The sequence below is a fragment of the Oncorhynchus masou genome, chromosome 13 (assembly GCF_036934945.1).
Source record: "Oncorhynchus masou masou isolate Uvic2021 chromosome 13, UVic_Omas_1.1, whole genome shotgun sequence".
NCBI lineage: Eukaryota > Metazoa > Chordata > Actinopteri > Salmoniformes > Salmonidae > Oncorhynchus > Oncorhynchus masou.
In genome coordinates, this window is record NC_088224.1 from 88664445 (window position 1) to 88688277 (window position 23833).

Here is a 23833-nt window from a genome sequence, read left to right on the forward strand (position 1 = left end):
TCACTGTTGATTCATTAGAAACATACGCAACCAGCAGTGTAGGAAAGTCCTGTTCATTTGTGTCCATCAACTTTAGGTATTGTCTGTTAAATATGTAACTTGCTGGTAAGTATTATACAATGTATCATGTCATTCTTTGTTAAGTTTATCCATACAAAACAACAGTGAGATGGTGTGATTAACTAAACACAAAGGTGACAATATTTGGACATCATGTATTTCTTGGTGGTTTCTAATTTGACATCATATGTTTCTTGGTGGTTTCTAATTGGACATCATGTGTTTCTTGGTGGTTTCTAATTTGACATCATGTGTTTCTTGGTGGTTTCTAATTTGACATCATGTGTCTCTTGGTGGTTTCTAATTGGACATCATGTGTTTCTTGGTGGTTTCTAAATGGACATCATGTGTTTCTTGGTGGTTTCTAATTGGACATCATGTGTTTCTTGGTGGTTTCTATTTTGACATCATGTGTTTCTTGGTGGTTTCTAATTGGACATCATGTGTTTCTTGGTGGTTTCTATTTGGACATCATGTGTTTCTTGGTGGTTTCTATTTGGACATCATGTGTTTCTTGGTGGTTTCTATTTGGACATCATGTGTTTCTTGGTGGTTTCTATTTGGACATCATGTATTTCTTGGTGGTTTCTATTTGGACATCATGTGTTTCTTGGTGGTTTCTAATTGGACATCATGTTTTTCTTGGTTGTTTCTCATTGGACATCATGTATTTCTTGGTTGTTTCTAATTGGACGTCATGTGTTTCTTGGTGGTTCCTATTTGGACATCATGTGTTTCTTGGTGGTTTCTATTTGGACATCATGTGTTTCTTGGTGGTTTCTAATTGGACATCATGTTTTTCTTGGTTGTTTCTAATTGGACATCATGTATTTCTTGGTTGTTTCTAATTGGACATCATGTGTTTCTTGGTGGTTCCTATTTGGACATCATGTGTTTCTTGGTGGTTCCTATTTGGACATCATGTGTTTCTTGGTGGTTCCTATTTGGACATCATGTGTTTCTTGGTGGTTCCTATTTGGACATCATGTGTTTCTTGGTGGTTTCTATTTGGACATCATGTGTTTCTTGGTGGTTCCTATTTGGACATCATGTGTTTCTTTGTGTTTCTCTCTGGTCTCAGGAAGATGATGTAACACTTCGGAGCGAAGATACATAATAGTAACCCAAAGCTGGAAGCTAAGATGGCGAATATCTCCACAGCGTCTGCATACTTCCCAGGAGAGCTGACGTAGGCTGGGACGAATGAAATCCACACACCACAGAAGATCAGCATGCTGATGTTGATGAGCTTGTCCTCGTTGAAGTTGTCTGGGAGTTTCTTGGCCAGGAAGGCTAAGAGGAGACAGAGGGAGGCCAGCAGGCCGATGTAGCCCAGCACCAGAGAGAAACTGACCACAGAGCCAACCTCACACTCAAGGATGACTTTTGACCCCTTGAGGCCTAGGTCACGGTAAGGCAGGGGAGGGCTCACGGACAGCCACACTGCACAAATGATCACCTGTGTTTACAAACACAATTACAAACACAATTTACTTATCTTATAAGTTATTGATTAGTTAGAAACAGGAAGCTCAGCTCCGAGTTGTTTGCCCGCACCTGGAAGGGGTACACACACATGGTACCGTATATGAATTCTCAATATGATCCCTTTTAACACTTTAATAAAGATCTTACCAGAGGGGTGTTGCGGTGGTACACAAAGAACACAAACACAGCCACTGTTGCCACAGCGCCGCACACGGCAACAGTGGTCAGGGTAACGCCCATGACGTCGTTAAAGGAGAGAAACTCGAGCTGACGAAGGACGCAGGCGGTCCGATGGCTGTTGGAACAGAACTCCAGAGGACAGTGGTCACATTGCATAGAGCCTGCGAGATTTAACTCATTACTATATTGATTGAAAAGCATCATTACTCATTCAGTCTAATAATTCTTAACCTGCTGAGTGTAGGGGGCAGTATTTTAATTTTTGGATGAAAAACGTACCCAAATTTAACTGCCTATTTCTCAGGCCCAGAATCTAGAATATGCATATAATTCAGATTAGGATAGAAAAGACTCTAAAGTTTCCAAAACGGTCAAAATATTGTCTCTGAGTATAACAGAACTGATAATAGAACTGATAACAGAACAAAACCTGAGGAACATTCAACCAGGAAGTGGCCTCTATTTGGAATGCTCCATGTTCCATTGAATGCCTTCCCTCCATTTAAAGGGATATCAACCAGATTCCTTTTCCTATGGCTTCCCCATGTTGTGAACAGTCTTTAGACATAGTTTCAGGCTTTTATTTGTAAAAATTAGCGAGAAAGATCACATCGCGTCAGTGTATAGCTGGGTGTCACCAGAATTTTGCTTTGCACAACAGTTTGGAGCAGCCATTGTGTCTCTCTATATTATTGACAAAGCTAAAGTCCCGGTTGATATACTATCGATGATATATTGAAAAAACAACCTGAGGATTGATTATAAAAAATGTTTGACATGATTCTGTGGACATTACGGACACTATTTGGAATTTTCGTCTGCGATGTTGTGACCGCTCGAAGCCTATGGATTTCTGAACATAACGCGCCAAACAAATGGAAGTATTTTGGATATAAAAATAATCTTTATGGTACAAAAGGAACATTTATTGTGAGTGCAAACATCCGAAGATCATCAAAGGTAAGCGATTTAATTTATTGCTTTTCTGACATTCGTGAAAAATCTACTTGGCGGCTAGCATTTTATAATATTTTGTCTACTGAGAGAGATGTTCTTACATAAACGCTTGGATAGCTTTCGCCGTAAAGCTTTATTGGAATCTGACACGCCAGGTGGATTAACTACAAGCTAAACTATGTTTTGCTATATTGCACTTGTGATTTCATGAAAATGAACTATTTTTAGTAATTTAATTTGAATTTGGCGCTCTGCAATTCAGCTGCTGTTGACATCTAACGGGATGGGTGCATCAAGAAGTTTTAAGTAATCATTAACTTCTTGAAACTCCCCATCCCGGATCCGGGTTTGTGACTAAAGCCTCAGGCTCATTAGCATAACGCAACGTTAACGATTTCTGAAAATCGCAAATAAAATGAAAATAATGCATCTGCTCTCAAGCTTAGCCTTTTCTTAACAACACTGTCATCTCAGATTTTCAAAATATGCTTTTGAACCATAGAAATTGACTAATTTGTGTAAGAGTATGCAAAGCTAGCATAGCATTTTGAGTAGCATGTAGCACGCAACATTTTCACAAAAACCAGATAACCAAATAAATAAAATCATTTACCTTTGAAGAGCTTCTGATGTTTTCAATGAGGAGACTCTCAGTTACATACCAAATGCGCAGTGTTTCCTGAAAGCGTCTGTGTGTAGGAGAAATCGTTCCGTTTTCTACATTGCGTCTGGCTACCGAAACGAACCGAAAATTCAGTCACCTACAACGTAAAACTTTTTCCGGATTAACTACATAATATCGACCGAAACATGGCAAACGTTGTTTGGAATCAGTCCTCAAGGTGTTTTTTCACATATCTCTTCATTGACATGCAGTTCGTGGAAGCTTGCTTTCCTCTCTGTATCGCATGGAAAAATACTGGCAGGTGACTTTTGCGCACCAATTTCGGCACAGGACACCGGGCGGACACCTGGTAAATGTGGTCTCTTATGGTCAATCTTCCAATGATCTGCCCACAAATACGTCACAATGCTGCAGACACCTTGGGGAAACGACAGAAAGGGTTGACTCACTCCTCTTGCATTCACAGCCATATAAGGAGACCATGGAAAACAGAGCCTCAAAAATCCTTGTCATTTCCTGGATGCCATCTCATCTTGGTTTTGCCTGAAGCTCACGTTCTAGGGGACGCACAGAGAATATCTTTGTATTTCTGGACATGTCAGAGTGTTTCTTTCGAACGGTAGCAATTATATGCATAGTCGAGCATCTTTTTGTGACAAAATATCTTGTTTAAAACGGGAACGTTTTTCATCCAAAATTGAAATAGCGCCCCCATAGATGTAAGAGGTTAACACACAACAGACTTTGGGAATAACCACACACCTCAGTGATGGCCGATATTCAGTACACTGACCTGTGGTGTTGCTGACCTCTCCCTCAGCACAGGAGATGCAGTTGAAGCAGCAGACAGGCTCCCCCTTCTTCCTGGCTACACGGGTGCCTGGGGGACAGCTGTCACTGCACACTGACACAGGCACCTGTACATGCCATGTAAATCATTTCATTTGAGCAAAACCATTCACTTCATGTTTTAAAAATGGTCTTTCTAAACGTATTAGATCCTGTGTTCCACTGGATGGCTGATTGGTTGATGAGGAGATTGGACCCGTCTACACAGCCAATTGTGACAAGTTTGAGCAACCCCTTGGGCATGGCCTGCCAGTTCACAAGGTCGTACACAGCAGGGACATCCGCACCCCGGAAGTAGAACGGCTCCCCAAGTGGAGTGGTGAAGTTAACTTGGTTCAGGTGCTGTAACAGCTTGGAGGAGAGGAGACACAATCATGACCATTACACTGTTAATATGATGTAATAACTCAAAACATATCCCCAGAGTATAATATAATATTATTAATATTAAATAACAAAAAGGATTACATTGGCATGACCAATTCAATGCAACATACACAGCCAGGTACACGTTATAGGCTTTTCTCAGCTGGGAGGTGTCTGTGAAGGGGCTCTGTATCCCCTCCAGAGTCTCTGCCCCACTGCAGGAGGCCAGGCGTGGACGAGGGGAACTGGAGGTGGGAGGAGGGGTGTGTGGTAGTGACACAGAGGGGGTTGGAGGAAGGGGAGAGGGGAGCAGAGAAGTGCCGTGTCCATGTGCTGCTCCAGGGCTACACCCAAACTCTGTTTCCCAGAGTTCCTTCAACAGGACATATCCGGGACGACAAGAGGGGTGGAGAATTCGAAGGTGAGCAGCAGACTTCGTGAAAATTAATATTGGATACGACTGTAAATTCAATTCTGCATATCTTTTTTTGTAAACTGAGCAAGAATTTATAAAGTCAAAGTTAAAATTCGAAGTAAAACTAAAATATACTTTTATGGCCAGACAAGTTGGACCCCCTTTTGCCCTCAGAACAGCCTCAGTTCGTTGGGGCATGGACTCTACAAGGTGTCAAAAGCGTTCCACAGGGATGCTGGTCCATGTTGACTCCAATGATTCCCACAGTTGTTCAAGTTGGCTGGATGTCCTTTGGGTGGTGGATCATTCTTGATACACACGGGTAACTATTGCGCGTGAAAACCCCAGCAGTACCTCAGTTCTTGACACAAACCGGTGTGCCTGGCACCTACTACCATACCACGTTCACAATCTTTTGTCTTGCACATTCACCCTCTGAATGGTCAATATACACAATCCATGTATAAATTTTCTCAAGGCTTATTTTTTTAAATCATTCTAACCAGTCTCCTCTCCTTCATCTACACTGATTGAAGTGCCATCAAGAACAGATCTTAGCTTTCACTTGGATTCACTGGGTCAGTCTATGTCATGGAAGAGCAGGTGTTCCTAAAGTTTTGTCCACTCAGTATATAACCTGGTTGTTGAGAGAGAGACTAAGGACACAATGACATCAATATGTTTCTTATGAAGTACTAAATAACCTCAAAAATTGTCTCAGTAAATACGAGACTATCTGAAATATGATCAATTAAAGTTTTATGGCAATTTCTCTAGCCATTGCACTTCCTGGTTGTGTGGAGAGAGACTGACCACAGGCGCAGAGTGGGTCCTGGCCAGAATGATGGTGTCACGACTTCCTCCGAATTCGGGTCCTCTCTTTGTTCGGTCGGCGTCGCCGGTCTTCTAGCCTTCGTCAATCCACTTTTCATCATCCATTTGTTTTGTCTTGTTTTTCCACACACCTGGTTTCAATTCCCTTATTTACTTGTTGTGGATTTAACCCTATGTTTCCCCCATGTCTTTGTGTGGGATTGTTTATTGTGCTTGTGCCCGTTCCCCGGGAGCGCACAACGGGTTATTTTGTGCCCATTTTCTTTGTTGTTCTGGATGCAGTTGGCTTTGCTTAATAAATCTCTGGTTATTACCCAGTTCTGCTCTCCTGCACCTTACTTCTCTGCCGCAAATTACTCACCCCGCTACAGAATCCCACACTTCAACATATGAGTCAGCAGGAGCAGGTGCCCCTGGAAAAGGGGTGGAGGATCGCATCCGGGGGCATGCGGCGATGCGACACCATTTCGGCGGCGCCATGGACCGCGTTGTCTAAACCATGGACCGCTGGGAGATAGAGGGAGTTCCTCCAGCACCTCCACCAGCACAACCGGGGTCTCCACTACTCGCTCCCCCTTCAACCGGTCCCAGTGGGATTCGTCTCACCCTTTACAGGGAGTATGATGGGACGGCTGCACGCTGCCAGGTTTTCCTGTTGCAGCTCGACCTCTACCTGGCAACCATCCACCCGGCTCCTTCAGGCCGGGGAAGGTGGAAGGGCGAAGTGCGAAATTATGGGGGAAGGGCGAGACGAAGGTGTCCGGGGGAAGGGCGAGACGAAGGTGTCCGCCCTCGTCACGTGCCACTCTGGGAAAGCCTTGGATTGGGCCAACGCCATGTGGGGAGCAGGAGATGCGGCGCTGGACCATTTCTAGGATTTCACTACCCGGTCCCGGGCAGTCTTCGACCCGAGGGTAGAGCGGCGGGTAACGTCTCTTCCATCTGAGGCAGGGGACGAGGAGCGCCCAGGAGTTCACCATGGATTTTCGGACCCTGGCCCCCGGCGCGGGATGGAACGATAGGGCCCTGGTCGACCACTATCGCTGCAGTTTGCACGAGGACGTCCGCTGGGAGTTGACCTGAAGGGACACCACCCTCACCTTCAACCAGCTGGTGGACCTGTCCATTTGGCTGGATAACCTGCTAGCTACCCGCAGACGTCCAGTTCTGTCGGTTCCATCCCCCAGCACCACCTCTTCTGTGCCCATGGAGCTGGGAGGTGCTGTGCGTAGGGAGACAGGAGAAGGTTCCGTCTTGTGAACCATCTGTGGCTGCAGAGGTCACACTGCCGGTCGGTGCCGGGTTGGTTCCTCTGGGAATCGAGGGAGCAGGCAGGGCACTCTGGCGTCATCCCAGGTGAGCCGGCACCATTATCACCCAGAGCCCTCTGTTGCTCACATGTTTTGTATGTTACTTTTCCAGAGCTTTCCCCGCATTCCCAGCATTAAGCACTCGCCGATTCAGGCGCGGCTGGGAATTTTATAGACAGATCGTTCGCCCTTAGTTTAGGGATCCCCATTGTTCCCGTGGCTGTGCCCTTCCCCGTTCACGCTTTAGACAGTCAACCATTAGGGTCAGGGTTCATTAGGGAGGCCACCGCTCCTCTGGACATGGTGACGCAGGGGGGTCACATGGAGAGAATCAGTCTCTTCCTCATTGACCCTCCTGCGTTTCCCATGGTGCTAGGCCTACCCCGGTTAGCTTGTCATGACCCCACTGTTTTACGGCAACAGAGTGCTCTCACGGGGTGGTCGCGAGAGTGCTGGGTGAGGTGTTAGGGATTTCCGTAGGTGCTATTATGGTGGAACGACCAGATAGGTCTGTTAGGTCAAAGAGAAGGAACCAGATATTGTCATCCTACAAGAAACATGGTTTAAAGGAGACCGAACCACTGGTTGCCCTCTAGGTTACAGAGAGCTGGTAGTCCCATCCACCAAACTACCAAGTGTGAAACGTGGAAGAGACTAAGGGGGTATGCTAATTTGGGGGAGTGTGCAAAGCTGTCAAAAATGCAAAGAGTGGCTACTTTGAAGAATCTCAAATATAAAATATATTTTGATTTGATTAACTATTTTTTGGTTACGACATGATTCATGTGTTTATTTATAGTTTTGATGTCTTCACTATTATTCTACAATATAGAAAAACAGCAAAAAGAAACAAAAACCCTTGAATGAGTAGGTGTGTACAAACTTTTGACTCAAATACAAATCTTAGATTCAGCTATTAAAGACTACCAGATGTCACACCCTGACCATAGTTTATTTGTATGTTTCTATGTTTTGGTTGGTCAGGGTGTGATCTGAGTGGGCATTCTATGTAGGATGTCTTGTTTGTCTATTTCTATGTCTGGCCTGATATGGTTCTCAATCAGAGGCAGGTGTTAGTCATTGTCTCTGATTGGGAACCATATTTAGGTAGCCTGGGTTTCACTGTGTGTTTGTGGGTGATTGTTCCTGTCTCTGTGTTTGTTGCACCAGTCAGGGCTGTTTCGGTTTTTGACGTTTGTTGTTTTGTATTGTTCGTGTTTTTTTCATCATTAAAGATGTATCGAACGAACCACGCTGCATTTTGGTCCAATCCTTGTTCCACTTCTTCGTCAGAGGAGGAGTTGGAAGAAACCCGTTACACCAGAACCAACTGGATTCTCCAATTACATTAAATGAACTACAGGACAAAATACAATCAATAACAACCCAAAAAGGCCTGCTGGGTTAATGGTATCCTAAATGAAATGATAAAATATACAAACCACAAATTCCAATTGGCTATACTTAACCTCATCCTCTGCTTGGGAAAATTCCACAATATTTGGAACCAAGGACTGCTCATCCCAATCCAGAAAAGTGGAGACAAATTTGACTCCAATAACCTCTCTAGGGTATGTGGGATGCTACCATCCCACCTGGCCAACATCTGGTAAAACTGCAGAGCGCCAAATTCAAAAACAGAAATACTCATAATAAAAATTCATAAAACATACAAGTGTTGTGCATCGGCATAAAGATTAACTTCTTGATACTACCCATCCCGGATCCGGGATCGTGAATACAGCATCAGGCTCATTACCATAACGCAACGTTAACGATTTCTGAAATTCGCAAATGAAATGAAATAAATATGCCTGCTCTCAAGCTTAGCCTTTTCTTAACAACACTGTCATCTCAGATTTTCAAAATATGCTTTTGAACCATAGCAAATCAAGCATTTGTGTAAGAGTATTGCTAGCTTAGCATTTAGCGTAGCATTTAGCACGCAACATTTTCACAAAAAACAGAAAACCAAATAAATAAAATCATTTACCTTTGAAGAACTTCGGATGTTTTCAATGAGGAGACTCTCAGTTACATAGCAAATGTTCAGTTTTTCCTGAAAGAATCTTTGTGTACGAGAAATCGCTCCGTTTTGTACATCACATTTGGCTACCGAAACGAACTGAAAATTCAGTCACCAAAACGTCAAACTTTTTCCAAATTAACTCCATAATATCGACCGAAATATGGCAAACGTTGTTTAGAATCAATCCTCAAGGTGTTTTTTCACATATCTCTTCATTGATATGCCGTTCGTGGAAGCCTGCTTTCGTCTCAGAATCCCATGGAAAAATACCAGCAGCTGAAAATGACGCAACAATTTCGACGGAGGACACTGGGCGGACACCTGGCAAATGTAGTCTCTTATGGTCAATCTTCCAATGATATGCCTACAAATACGTCACAATGCTGCAGACACCTTGGGGAAACGATAGATAGGGCAGGCTCATTCCTGTCGCATTCACAGCCATATAAGGAGACAATAAAAAACAGAGCCTCAAAAATCCTGCTCATTTCCTGGTTGCAGTTTCATCTTGGTTTTGCCTGTAGCTCCTGTTCTGGGGCACTCACAGACAATATCTTTGCAGTTCTGGAAACCTCATAGTGTTTTCTTTCCAAAGCGATCAATTATATGCATAGTCAAGCATCTTTTTGTGACAAAATATTGCGCTTAAAACGGGCACGTCTTTTTATCCAAAAATGAAATAGCGCCCCCATAGATTTAACAGGTTAACTTCTTGTTATTAATTCAACCATTGTGTCAGATTTCAAAAAGGCTTTACGGCGAAAGCATACCATGTTATTATCTGAGGACAGCGCCAGCGCACAAAACATTACAAACAGTTACCAGCCAAGTAGAGGAGTAACAAAAGTCAGAAATAGCGACAAAATTAATCACTTACCTTTGATGATCTTCATATGGTTCAACTCACAAGACTCCCAGTTACACAATAAATGTTTGTTTTGTTCGATAAAGTCCTTATTTATATCCAGTAATCCATTTGCTCAAAGGCAGTCACAACAGGCAGACGAAAAATCCCAAAAGTATCAGTAAACTTTGTAGAAACATGTCAAACGAAGTTTATAATCAATACTCAGGTTTTTTTAGTCACAATAACCAATAATATTTCAACCGGACAATAGCTTCGTCAATATAAAAGAAAAACAAGAATGGCGTGCTCTCGGTAGTGCGCAGCAAACAGCTTTGTGACTTCCCAGGGTCCACTTACTCAGAGTGGTCTTACTCCCTTGTTTTTTCAGAAAACAAGCCTGAAACAATTTCTGAAGACTGTTGACATCTAGTGGAAGCCATAGGAAGTGCAATCTGAGTCCTAAGTCATTGGAGATGGTATAGGGAGTCAATGGAAAACTACAGACATAAAAAAAATCCCACTTCCTGGATGGGTTTTTGTCTGGTATTCGCCTGCCAAATCGGTTTGTTATACTCACAGACATTATTTTAACATTTTTGGAAACTTTAGAGTTTTTTCTATCAAAATCGACCAATTATATGCATATCCTTGCTTCTGGGCCTGAGTAACAGGCAATTTACTTTTGGCACACTTTTCATCTGGATGTCAAAATACTGCCCCCTATCCCAGAGAGGATAACGACCTTGGGATATGCGTCAATAGCAACGTTGGGTCAATCCTGTGCATTAGCATAAACAGCAGACTCGTTCATTTCCTACATAAGGGACACCGATGGCATTACCCATATGGTTAATGAGGATCTCCATTTTGCGAATCTAAGGTCCATGACTAGACGTCCGCGAGTGTTATTAAAATAGGCCGATGGACTCGGTTGTGCCCCAGTGCCGGATCTTCCGGGAGTCATCCAATAGAGTCTCTCGGACATTTAATTTCAGTTTAAGTTTTAGTTTTTAGACGAAACTCGGTGAGCACAGGTTTGGCCTAATGGGCTTTTATCCCAGAAACAAGATGTCATCAAGGCCTCAACGCTTTTTGAGTTAGCTTGTTATGGCTGCAATCCCGCTAACGGGATCGATATGACAACTACCAGTGAAAGTAGAGGGCGCCAAATTCAAACCACAGAAATCTCATAATTACAATTCCTAAAACATACGTGTTTTATAGAATTTTAAAATTCATCTTGTTGTTAATCCCACCAAAGTGTCCGATTTCAAATATGCTTTTCAGCAAAAGCATTACAAACGATTATGTTAGGTCTCCACCAAATCTTAATAAGCACAGCCATTTTCCAGCGAAATATAGCATTCACAAAAAGCAGAAATAGAGATAAAATTAATCACTAACCTTGAATTATCTTCATCAGATGACACTCATAGGACTTCATGTTACACAATACATGCATGTTTGTTTGATAAAGTCCATATTTTTATCAAAAAAGTGAGTTTACATTGGCGTATTAGATTCACTAGTTCCAAAAACATCAAGTGATTTTCCATAGCCACATCGTTTCAACAGAAATACTCATCATAAATGTAGATGATAATACAAGTTATACACATGGAATTATAAATATACCTCTCCTTAATGCAACCGCTGTGTCAGATTTCAAATAAAGTTTACAGAAAAAGCAACCCATGCAATAATCTGAGACGGAGCTCAGAACAGTAGCCAAATTAGCCGCCATGTTGGAGTCAACAGAAACCAGAAAATGCATGATAAATGTTTGCTTACCTTTGGTGAACTTCATCAGAATGCAGTCCTAGGAATACCAGGTCCACAATAAATGCTTGATTTGTTCGAAAATGTCCGTTATTTATGTCCAATTAGCTACTTTGGTTAGCGCGTTTGGTAAACAACTCCAAAGTCACAAAGCGCATCCATTATGACATGACGAAATGTCCAAAAGTTCCGTAACAGTCAGTAGAATCATGTCAAACGATGTAATGAATCAATCTTTAGAATGTTGTTTACATATATCTTGAATAGCCTTCCAACCGGAGAATTAGAATGACTGGTGGAACGCAGGTCCTTCCCCTGTGAACGTGCATGGTGAAAGCATGGTCAACTCGTGGCAGTGGTGACTATATCCTGTCTCATTCGACCCCCCTTCACATTAGAGTCATCAGAAAAAGTTCTATTGACTGTTGACATCTAGTGGAAGGGGTAGGAATTGAAAACGCATCCATAACTCGCTGTAATTTCAATAAGAGCTTGGTTGAAAATCTGCCACCCCCAGAATAAATACAAACAGGAAGTGGAATTTCTCAGGTTTTTTCCTGCAATTTGAGTTCTGTTATACTCACAGACATAATTCAAACAGTTTTAGAAACTTCAGAGTGTTTTCTATCCAATGCTAATAATAACATGCAAATATTAGTAACTCTGACTGAGGAGCAGGCCGTTTGATATAGGCACCTTTTCATCCAAGCTACTCAATACTGTCCCTGCAGCCATAAAAGGTTAAGGCACATTTTCTGGGATTAAAGGTTAAAAACAGTAATAGAGCGCTAATTGACTGCTTCACATCAAAGTACATGAACCTATGGTGTAAGGAAAAAAAGAACCAGCCATTTATCTAATGTAGTTTATGAGAAATCATTCAATGTCAGTTCGGTAATGGTTAAAGAATTATTATATTTTATAGATCCATCTGCAGCGTGTTCAGACAAATTAGTTAAGGCGGGTTTTGGAGATCTTCGTGAAGATTTTCTGAACTCACACACAGACACACACACACACACACACAGTCAATGGGGATTGACACAGTGCGAGGCTTACAGAGACCGAGCCTGCAATAGTTACCTGCGTTCGATCTATCAAACAACTGTCAGACCTAGAGCTCAGAAACTTTATTTACATGTTCTAGAGCTTAATTCGATAGTGCACTGTGAGTTATGTAACTCTAGAAGGTTCTCAGGCCGAGAAACAACCTTGTCCATTTGCAATGACTTCAATTCATTTTGATCAATGCGAAAATGACGACATTTAGAAAAGTCCCAGAATCACAAGAATAGGTGCATTGGATTTGCATCGGCCCTAGACGGACTCTAAAGTTTCTGTCCGAAAGCTCATTCAGGGACATCGTAGCAAAGCCCGGAAAAAGTGAACTTTCAGCACTAATTAAGGTCGTGGCTAGGGCTCCGAATTACCTATCGAGCCAAAACTCGGGGTTGCCTCAGCCAGGCCTACACACAATGTCAGAACTGGACCCGCAGCTAGAAGGTAACTGCGTGTTTTAATTTTTTATTATGGTTTAAATTGAAGGCTCTGTGAATTTTGGGCCGGCTCTGAAACGTGATTGTTGGTTTCTAAACGAGTTGGAAAAAATGGGTTTGGTGTCAGTTTGTATCAGTTTGGTGTCAGAGAGATATCTTCTTGACTGATGGACGCTGACTTTTGTCCGTTTTCAATAAGTTTAAACTGTGAGGAACCATCACCAAAATTGACAGGTTGAAATCAACACCAGCGATGGAGAGGAACCACTATCACTGCCCGACCATCCCGAGTTCAACGGGCCAGTCAATTGGGCATTTCTGCAGTATATTAGAACATGTCAAATCCGTGATGGTAAATGCCTATTGTAAGACATTGCAAATGGACAGCAGTGCACCTGGTAATGTGAACAGGTTACTAGGAGCAAATATTTTAACTGTTTTTTAATGCCTTTATGGGGGTGCAAGGGGTCCATGGCTGGGTAGGGAGCACCCCCCAATAGGGGGCTCACCTGGTATTTTGGACGTTTTTCACAAAATCTTTAAAAAATGACAAAGTTCCACTTCTCTCTCAATGCACCAACGAGCGATGGAGAGGAACCATTATCACTGCCCGGCCATCCCGAGTTCAACGGGCCAGTCAATTGGGCATTTCCAGCAATAAATTACAACATGTAATTAGAATGGAGGAGGAGGCATAGAGCAGAATGGGGGAAGAAGCAAAGGTTAGAATGGGGAAAGAGGCATAGCGTAGAATGGGGAGAGATGCAGAGAGTAGAATGGGGAAAGAGGCACAGAGTAGAATGGGGAAAGAGGCATAGAGTAGAATGGGGGAAGAGGCAGAGTGGAATGGATAAAGAGGCATAGGGTAGAATGGGAGAAGAGGCGAAGGTTAGAATGGGGAAAGAGGCATAGAGTAGAATGGGGAACGAGGCATAGAGTAGAATGGGGGAAGAGGCATAGAGTAGAATGGGGAAAGAGGCATAGAGTAGAATGGGGGAAGAGGCATAGAGTAGAATGGGGGAAGAGGCATAGAGTAGAATGGGGAAAGGGGCATAGAGTAGAATGGGGGAAGAGGGATAGAGTAGAATGGGGAAAGAGGCACAGAGTAGAATGGGGAAAGAGGCATAGAGTAGAATGGGGGAAGAGGCAAAGGTTAGAATGGGAAAAGAGGCATAGAGTAGAATGGGGAAAGAGGCATAGAGTAGAATGGGGGAAGAGGCATAGAGTAGAATGGGGAAAGAGGCAGAGAGTAGAATGGGGAAAGAGGGATAGAGTAGAATGGGGAAAGAGGCATAGAGTAGAATGGGGGAAGAGGCAAAGGTTAGAATGGGGAAAGATGCAGAGAGTAGAATGGGGGAAGAGGGATAGAGTAGAATGGGGAAAGAGGCTTAGAATAGAATGGGGGAAGAGGCATAGAGTAGAATGGGGAAAGAGGCATAGAGTAGAATGGGGAAAGATGCATAGAGTAGAATGGGAAAAGAGGCATAGAGTAGAATGCATAGAGTAGAATGGGGAAAGAGGCATAGAGTAGAATGGGAAAAGAGGCATAGAGTAGAATGGGGAAAGAGGCAGAGAGTAGAATGGGGGAAGAGGCATAGAGTAGAATGGGGAAAGAGGCATAGAGTAGAATGGGGAAAGAGACATAGAGTAGAATGGGGAAGATAGGGGAAAGAGAGTAGAATGGGGAAAGAGGCATAGAGTAGAATGGGGAAGAGGCAAAGGTTAGAATAAAAGAGAATGGGGAAAGAGGCATAGAGTAGAATGGGGGAAGAGGCATAGAGTAGAATGGGGAAAGAGGCATAGAGTAGAATGGGGAAAGAGACATAGAGTAGAATGGGGGCAGAGGCATAGAGTGGGATGGGGAAAGAGGCAGAGAGTAGAATGGGGGAGGAGGCATAGAGTAGAATGGGGAAAGAGGCGGAGAGTAGAATGGGGGAAGAGGCATAGAGTAGAATGGGGAAAGAGGCAGAGAGTAGAATGGGGGAAGAGGCATAGAGTAGAATGGGGAAAGAGGATGGAAACACATGCACAGAAACAAACGCACAGTGACAACAGCATGGGAAGTAAATGGGAGTGTCCATCAAAGTGACAGTTTACACTCCCACAGTGTCACCGTTTACACCCCACAGAATCATGGTGTACACCCCACAGCGTCACAGTTTAAACCCCACAGTGTCACAGTTTACACCCTACAACATCACAGATTACATCCCACAGAATCACAGTTTACACCCCACAGCATCACAGTTTACACCCCACAGCATCGCAGTTTACATACCACAGCATCACAGTTTACACCCCACAGCATCACAGTTTACATCCCACGGCATCACAGTTTACACCCACAGTATCACAGTTTACAACCCACAGAGAATGGCATCACAGTTTACAACCCACAGAGAATGGCATCACAGTTTACACCCCACAGCATCACGGTTTACACCCACAGGGAAGATTATCACAGTTTACACCCCACAGGGGAAAGCATCACTGGGTAATACATAATACAGACCAGATCAAACACCTTTCATTGACACCCTAATGGGATATGGAGGCAGGCCAACAACACACACACACACGCACACACACACTCACACAAACACACACACTCACACATACACACACACACAAACACACACACCTCCAAAAAATGACATGCCAAACCACACTTCTTCAATATGCATATTAATATTCTTGTTACTATTTGTAAGGAAACACTTTGAAGTTTGTGGAAATATGAAATTAATGTATGAGAATATAACACATTAGATCTGGTAAAAGAGAATACAATGAAAAACATGCATCTTTGAAATGCAAGAGAAAGGCCATACTTTCAGATAGGAGTCTAGGTGTCATTTAAATGTTGGCCACCAGATGGCACCAGTGTGTGTACAATGTTTCAGACTAATCCAGTGAAGAATTACATTACTGCACAATATGTTGTATCAAGGCTGCCAGGTGTTAGCCAAAATCTGCCAAATTGGTCAATTGATACTTGTTCAGGTACTGAACTATAGAGAACATACAAAAATGATATGGTAATATATATTTTTTAGTTTACACACTCCCAGAAATGTCATACATGACAGATCATTAGCTTATACACTGACTTTCACAAATCTAGATGGCCGGGCGGGGTGGGTGTGGAGCCAGAGACAGCAGTGGGGTCAAACTGTAGATCCCAGTTCCTACATTTGAACATACAAATTGATTCTATCAAACAAATGCTACAATTTATCTCTGGGACCCTCAGGATGACAAGTCAGAGCAAGATTACTGAATGTAAGTACATTATTTACCTTCAGAGGTGAATGTATCAAACCAGTTTCTATGATAAAAGTGTTTTGTTGTTGTGCCCTCTCCTCAAACAATAGCAGGGTATTTTCTCCCTGTAATAGCTACTGTAAATTGGACACTACAGTTAGATTAACAAGAATTTAAGCTTTCTGCCCATATGTCATGTCTATGTCCCGGAAAGTTGTCTGTTCTATACAACGTCATTCAAGTTACATTAGTGAACATTAGCAACAAGTGTCCCGGTTTAGGGGCACCCATCTTGTAGAGGGTAAGAATCTTACCCTATTAAGAATCGTACTCTTTTTTTCAATTTTCACCTAAAAGGACATACCCAAATCTAACTGCCTGTAGCAAGGATATGCATATTCACTCGCCCGCTTAAGCCAGCTGCACCAATGTGCGGGATGAAACACCATTCAACTGATGTCCTAAGTCAGCCTACAATCAACCGGCCCGCGATGAGCCAAGTTAAGACCCCCCCCCAGGCCAAAAAATCCCGTAACACGGTAGACGCAGGGCCAATTGTGCCTTGCCCGATGAGACTCCCTGTTACAGCCCATTGTGACACAGCCTAGGATCGAACCCGGATCTGTAGTGACGCCACAAGCACTGAAAAGCAGCACCTCAGACCACTCAGGAGGCCTGTACACAACATTTTGTATTAATATATTGTCCATAATATTCAAACACACATTTCATTCACACTATTTTTGACATTGCTTGATCTAATATTTGTATATTTCTTAATTCCTTGTTGTTGTTGTTGCATTAATTGTTTTGTATTGTTATCTATTACTGCGCTGTTGGAATATAAGCATTTCATTACACCCACAATAACATTTAGCAAAATATGTGTATGCAACCAATCAAATTAGATTTTATTTTGATTTGTGTTTGTGTGTCTCTCAATTCATCACAACCTCATTATTAGCCTGGAGCTAGAGAACCCTTAACAGATACCAAGCAATAAACTGGTACATCTGTGAAGGACGGAGAGAGGGGGAGAGAGGGAGAGGGAGAGAGAGAAAGGGAGTTAGAGAGAGAGAAAGATGGAGAGAGGGAGAGGGAGAGGAAGAGATTGAGAGGGAGAGGAAGAGGAAGCGAAAGAGGGAGAAAAACAGTTCCCCTACAGGACTCATGGTGGAATAACTTGGTGTGTAATAAATCTTTCATTTAAATTCAAAGGGATTTATTGGCATGGGAATCATATGGCCACAAAAAGCAAATTAAATTGATTATGAACAAAAGTGAGAGAAAAAAATCTGACATTAAAATCACAAACTTTTCAAAGGAACAGAGACATTACATACTTCATATTATGTCCATATACGGTGTTGTAACGATGTGCCAATAGTTAAAGTACAAAAGGGAAAATAAATAAACATGAATATGTATTTAGAATGGTATTTGTTCTTCACTGGTTTCCCTTTTTGTGTGGCAACAGTTCATATATTGTCTTTCTCTGACACTCCCACGTCTCATCTCCTACCTGCGAATCTGACCGCCCCCCCCTAACAACCCTCCCCTGCCTCCCCTACCCCACCCCGCATTCCCCCGCCACCTCGCCCCAACTCCCTCCCCCTGCCACCCCCTGCCACTCCACTCCCTGCCATATAGTGTCAACCTCCAATGACACTATAAAAGAGAGAGTAAGAAAGAGAGAGGGGGGGAGAGACAGCTATGAGTACAGCTATGAGGGTCAGGCAATACATTAACCTTTACCTATCTATAGTCATGATACTGAACTCGTCATCTCTGAGCCTTCTATTGAACGACTCCTCTGCCTCGTCCACTTCCTCGTCCTGTCGTCTGCGGGAGCATTTCAGTCTGAATGGGATGTACCAGAAGGGTGATGTGATTCTGGGAGGTCTGTTTGAGGTCCACTACTTCACTGTGTTCCCAGAGCTGTCTTTCACATCAGAACCCCAGCAGCTCTACTGTGAGGGGTGAGTATTCATCTACTGGACTGGACTGGACTGGATGTGTGTCTGCACCTCTCCTAAAAAGGACAGATAGACATCCCTACTATAAGAAGCCTCACTATGATCAGTGTTAACCAACCCTGGTGCCGGAGACCTACTGGGTTCCTGTTACATTGGTGAATAGTACATTGCGGTTTCAAAATATCTGTGAATAAATTGTGTGTATTCCATTGTTTTCTATCATTATTCCTGTTTTCTAAGCAAATTTACCTTTAAGATAAAGCTATTTCATTATCTATCCTTGACAAAAGTAACTTGTTTTCTCCTCTCCTTATGACAACACTCTCTCACACACCACTTAAGAGGTGCACAGGGTTCAACACCTCTAGAGCGATTTAAAACATTTACAAATTGATTGAATGTTCCTTTTCAGTTTTACCAGTTGTGGTTTCCAGCAGGCCCAGACTATGGCGTTTGCTGTAGATGAGATCAACAGAGACCCTGACCTTCTGCCAAACATCAAGCTCGGATACCAGCTCTATGACGACTGCCAGAAGTTGGGAGTATCGCTCCGTGCTGCCATGTCATTGGCCAGTGGGACAGAGAAAGAGTTCTTATTGGATGAGAATTGTTCTGGGTCACCCCCGGTGCTAGGGATTGTGGGAGACCCAGGGTCCACAAACTCCATCGCCATCTCCAGTGTCCTAGGGCTGTTCCGGGTTCCCATGGTAAATCAGAAAGAATAGAAAGATGACATCATTATTGGAAATGTCCTTCTTTTATTCCAAAAGCACACTTTGAGTGAGAAACAGCATGTTTAGGTCTTAAATGTGTCAAGGCATGAAACATTTCAATTATATTTATTCATTGAAGAATAACAAATGAATCATTGTATATTTCTCTCCCTCAGGTGAGTCATTACGCCACGTGTTCCTGTCTGAGCGACCGGGGAAAATATCCATCCTTCTTCAGAACCATCCCCAGTGACGCCTTCCAGGTCTGTCTCTGAGAAGGCTACAATGACATGATTACACAGTGAACCGTCAGCTCCCATGTATACTCACTATACACTTTATGCTGTGTAACGGCATTACAGTTAAATAAGAGGTTAAAAAAATAAAAAATCTGAGATAAGGTTAAATAAAAGGTGACAAAAATAATGTATTTAGTTTAAGTTGATGTCTCTATACTCTCCAGTCTCTGTATTAAAACTAGTAATGTCTAATCTCTGTTGATGTGATCTCAGGTGCGAGCCATGATCCAGATCCTACGTCGGTTGGGTTGGACCTGGGTGGGACTTCTGTTCAGTGATGATGACTACGGAGTTCATGCTGCCCGGTCCTTCCACTCAAGCCTGGCTGAGTCAGGGGGCTGTGTGGCCTATTCCCAGGTCCTGCCCAAAGACAACCGCCCCACAGAGCTGCAGAGGATTGTGGGAGAGATCAAGAGCTCCTCTGCTCGCGTGGTGGTGGTGTTCTCCAACGAGGCCTACCTGCTCCCTCTGGTGGATGAGGTTCAGAGATGATTTTATCTTGACAGTTGATTTACAATGACTCTTACAATACATTCACATTTTAGTTTCAGAGACTCTAATCCAGAGAAATTTACACATCATAATAATAATATCAGTAATACCATTTAGCAGATGCTTTTATCCAAAGACATCACAGTCAGTGATGTGTGCATATATTTTACATATCGGTGTCCCTGGACAGTAAGTGTGTCCATTTATTAAGATATCTAGGGGGGGACAACCACACATCACAGTATTAGTAAGTATGTTTTATCATCAAATGCATTCTACAGACATTATTACAGCCATAACAGCTGTAGGATGTTACTCTCACAAACAACAGTGTATAAAAGTGTTACAGCGTATTACCATTGGGGTGGTCTGATTATAATATATAAATCCCGTTTTACAAGGTGGTGGTGCAGAATGTGAAGGGTCTCCAGTGGATCGCCAGTGAAGCCTGGACCACCTCCTCTGTGTTTCACACCCCCCGTCTCATGCCCTACCTGGGGGGTACCCTGGGCATCGCCATCCGTCGTGGAGAGATTCCCGGCCTCAGGGACTTCCTGCTTAGCATCCGCCCCAACGACCAACCTGACAATAACCCTGGAAACAACATGGTGAAGTAGTTGTCTTTTAACTCCAACAATGTATTTAATTACTTTATACATTATGTTTAAAACATTTAAAGGGCTACTTTGCCTATAAATTCTACAATACAGAAGAAAAAAACTAGTGTCCCTCTAAAACATTCCTTTCTCTGTTCTGATAAGGTGAGACAGTTCTGGGAGGCTGTGTTTGGGTGCAGGTTGGAGCCCCCAGCAGGTTGGGTGGAGGCTGGGGGTGATGTATGTACAGGGCAGGAAGACCTGAGGGATGTGGAGACCAACTGTGGGGACGTGTCTGAGCTCAGGCCGGAGTATAACGTGTATAAGGCAGTGTACGCCCTGGCCCATGCCCTACATGACCTTCTGCAGTGTGTGCCAGGGAGAGGACCTTTCAGTGGGAACCGCTGTGCCAGCCTAGAGAGACTGGAGCACTGGCAGGTGAAATATATTCATACTCAAGCACACAAGCACTGTTTTCTAAGTAAAGCCCCCTGACTTCATACTGTCTTTTCTCTACATAATCTCCTCCTCTTTCCTCTCTTCCCTCTGTTCTCTCCATCCCTCCATCCCCCTCCTCTGACCAGCTGGTCCATTACCTGGAGAGGGTTAACTTCACCACAGGGTTTGGCGATCGTGTTTCTTTCGATGACAACGGGGACGCCCTGGCCATCTATGACATCCTGAACTGGGCGTGGCTCCAGGACGGGAGTGTTCAGGTGGAGAATGTGGGTGTGATTGACGAATCAGCCCCCGCAGGACAAGAGCTCACACTGGACGAGGACAGAATTTTCTGGAACTTTGAGTCAAGAAAGGTTATTTGTAGAGTTATATAGCTACAGAGCATATTTCACTACTGCAACAGAAACAGTGTGAACTTATACCAATGTAGTGCAAAGAAGCATTAAATATGGGTGTGTAAATATGGGAGTATAAATATGGGCGTATAAAAGTCTTACATTCTCCCTACCTAGGACGTCATTGTAAATAAGAATTTGTTCTTTAACTGACTTGCCTATTTAAAAAAGGTTAAATGACCCCTCGTCCTTCATCCTTACAGCCTCCACGATCAGTGTGCAGTGAGAGCTGTCCCCCAGGCACCCGTGTAGCCAGGAAGAAGGGGGAGCCTGTCTGCTGCTTCGACTGCATCTCCTGTGCTGAGGGAGAGGTCAGCAACACCACAGGTCAGTGAAATTAATGTCATTTAAAGAATTTGAGGGTGGTTTGAGGCTGATGAAAAGGTTGTCCACATTTTCTTTGTCTGTCTTTCTGTCAGACTCGGCCGAGTGCTTGAAATGTCCAGAGGACTTCTGGTCCAGCCCGGAGCGTGACCTCTGCATCCCTAAGGGGGTTGAGTTCCTCTCCTACCAGGAATCCCTGGGCATCTCCTTGATGACCGCCTCGTTGTTAGGAGCCCTCATCTGTGCACTGGTCCTCGGAATCTTCACCCACTACCGGAACACGCCTGTTGTCAAGGCCAACAACTCTGAGCTCAGCTTCCTGCTTCTTCTGTCACTCAAACTCTGCTTCCTGTGCTCGCTGCTGTTCATTGGCCGGCCCCGGCTGTGGACATGTCAGCTGAGGCATGCAGCATTTGGTATCAGCTTTGTTCTCTGTGTCTCCTGTATACTGGTGAAGACAATGGTGGTGCTGGCTGTGTTCAGGACCTCTAAGCCTGGGGGGAAGGCAAGCCTGAAGTGGTTTGGTGCTGGGCAGCAGAGAGGAACAGTCCTGGTTCTCACCTCATTCCAGGCTGCTATCTGCACAGCCTGGCTGGTTTCAGCCTCTCCAACTCCACACAAAAACATGCGCTACCATAATGATAAGATTGTATATGAGTGTGTGGTGGGGTCGGTAGCAGGGTTCGGAGCGTTGTTAGGCTACATCGGCCTCCTGGCGTTCCTTAGCTTCCTCTTGGCTTTCCTGGCCAGGAATCTTCCAGACAACTTCAACGAGGCCAAGTTCATAACCTTCAGCATGCTGATCTTCTGTGCTGTGTGGATCTCCTTTGTCCCTGCCTACATCAGCTCTCCTGGGAAGTATGCAGATGCTGTGGAGATATTCGCCATCTTAGCTTCCAGCTTTGGCATCCTGGTGGCGCTGTTCGGCCCAAAGTGTTACATCATCCTGCTGAGGCCAGAGAGGAACACCAAGAAGGCTCTGATGGGCCGGGCCTCAACCAAGACATAGGGAGAATCTTCGTTCCATTTCCTTGATTTCTCACGTCCTCTCTCCTCGCTTTCATCTCAAAACCAATTAGATTAGAAGGTCAGGAGGGGCGGGATATCTAAACTTCTCATTCATTGGGTTTTGAAAAGGAGACCGAGGAGAGAGGACATGAGGAACCACGGAAATGTAATTGAGATTCTCCCATAGGCTCAATACCATAACAGCAGTTTACAGTGGATTCCTCTCCTTGTCTTCTTCATGTCCTCTGTGCTGATCTGAAATTTGAACACTAGGTGGAGGTACTATGCCTGCTAGGGATTTGCTTCACACTCTGTCATGCAAAGAAAGGAAAGGAGAAATGTATAGTAACAGAGTTTGATGGTCTCAAATAGTTTGTAGTAGCTCCTTTTTGTTTCACTTCTGTTTGTAGTTTGATGACAATAAATTAAATTAAATCAAAGAGATTTTATTGTTTTGTTAGCACTCTAGTGATGTGTAGTAGCATGTTATTGATTAGAATTATGATGTTCTGTGACTAAATATTATTTCCTTGGCCTGTTAAGTAGGCTTTGAATGTATTTAATTTGTCTGTGTGTGTGGCTTTAATCTTCTATGGGATAGGTTATCCCCGATGAGTGTGTTTCTGCATCGAAAAGCTTTCAATTTAATCATCACATTGTGTGGAACAGCTTAAGTTCCCTGTTCCTTCTCAAGGATTCTGCTGCCACACTTATTCACCCATTCATCAATTATTCATTAATGCACATTTTCATTTAATAAAACAGGTTGACCTGAAAGGAGTTGCTTGAATGTGTTTTTATTGAACAGTTGAAATTGGGCGAAATACTTTATTAAAATTTCAGGAAACTGTGTCATATTGGAATAGAGAATTATACACCTCATAAAATGTGAAAGGATAAAACAACATTTTTCATTAACCATATCTAATTGAACTGATTTGTTTTAGGAACTGACATTCAGCGGAGAAATGGATGTCATTAAAGTCTATTGAAAAGAAGAGTCATATTGTGATTTAGAGGAAGACTTACTAAGTGTTGATTCACTATTGACTAACTATTGATTCACTGTTGA

General features: G+C 43.3%; 1 protein-coding gene across 1 annotated transcript; it reads left to right on the forward strand.

Moving 5' to 3' along the window:
* The first annotated feature begins 18266 nt into the window (after positions 1 to 18266).
* On the forward strand, positions 18267 to 22762 carry LOC135551572 (extracellular calcium-sensing receptor-like). Its single transcript, XM_064982778.1, has 9 exons — positions 18267 to 18478; positions 18888 to 19182; positions 19365 to 19451; positions 19701 to 19967; positions 20381 to 20587; positions 20741 to 21013; positions 21160 to 21387; positions 21633 to 21756; positions 21849 to 22762. Exons 1-9 carry the CDS (start codon positions 18267 to 18269, stop codon positions 22760 to 22762), a joined length of 2607 nt encoding a protein of 868 aa, XP_064838850.1.
* The last annotated feature ends 1071 nt before the right edge of the window (positions 22763 to 23833 follow it).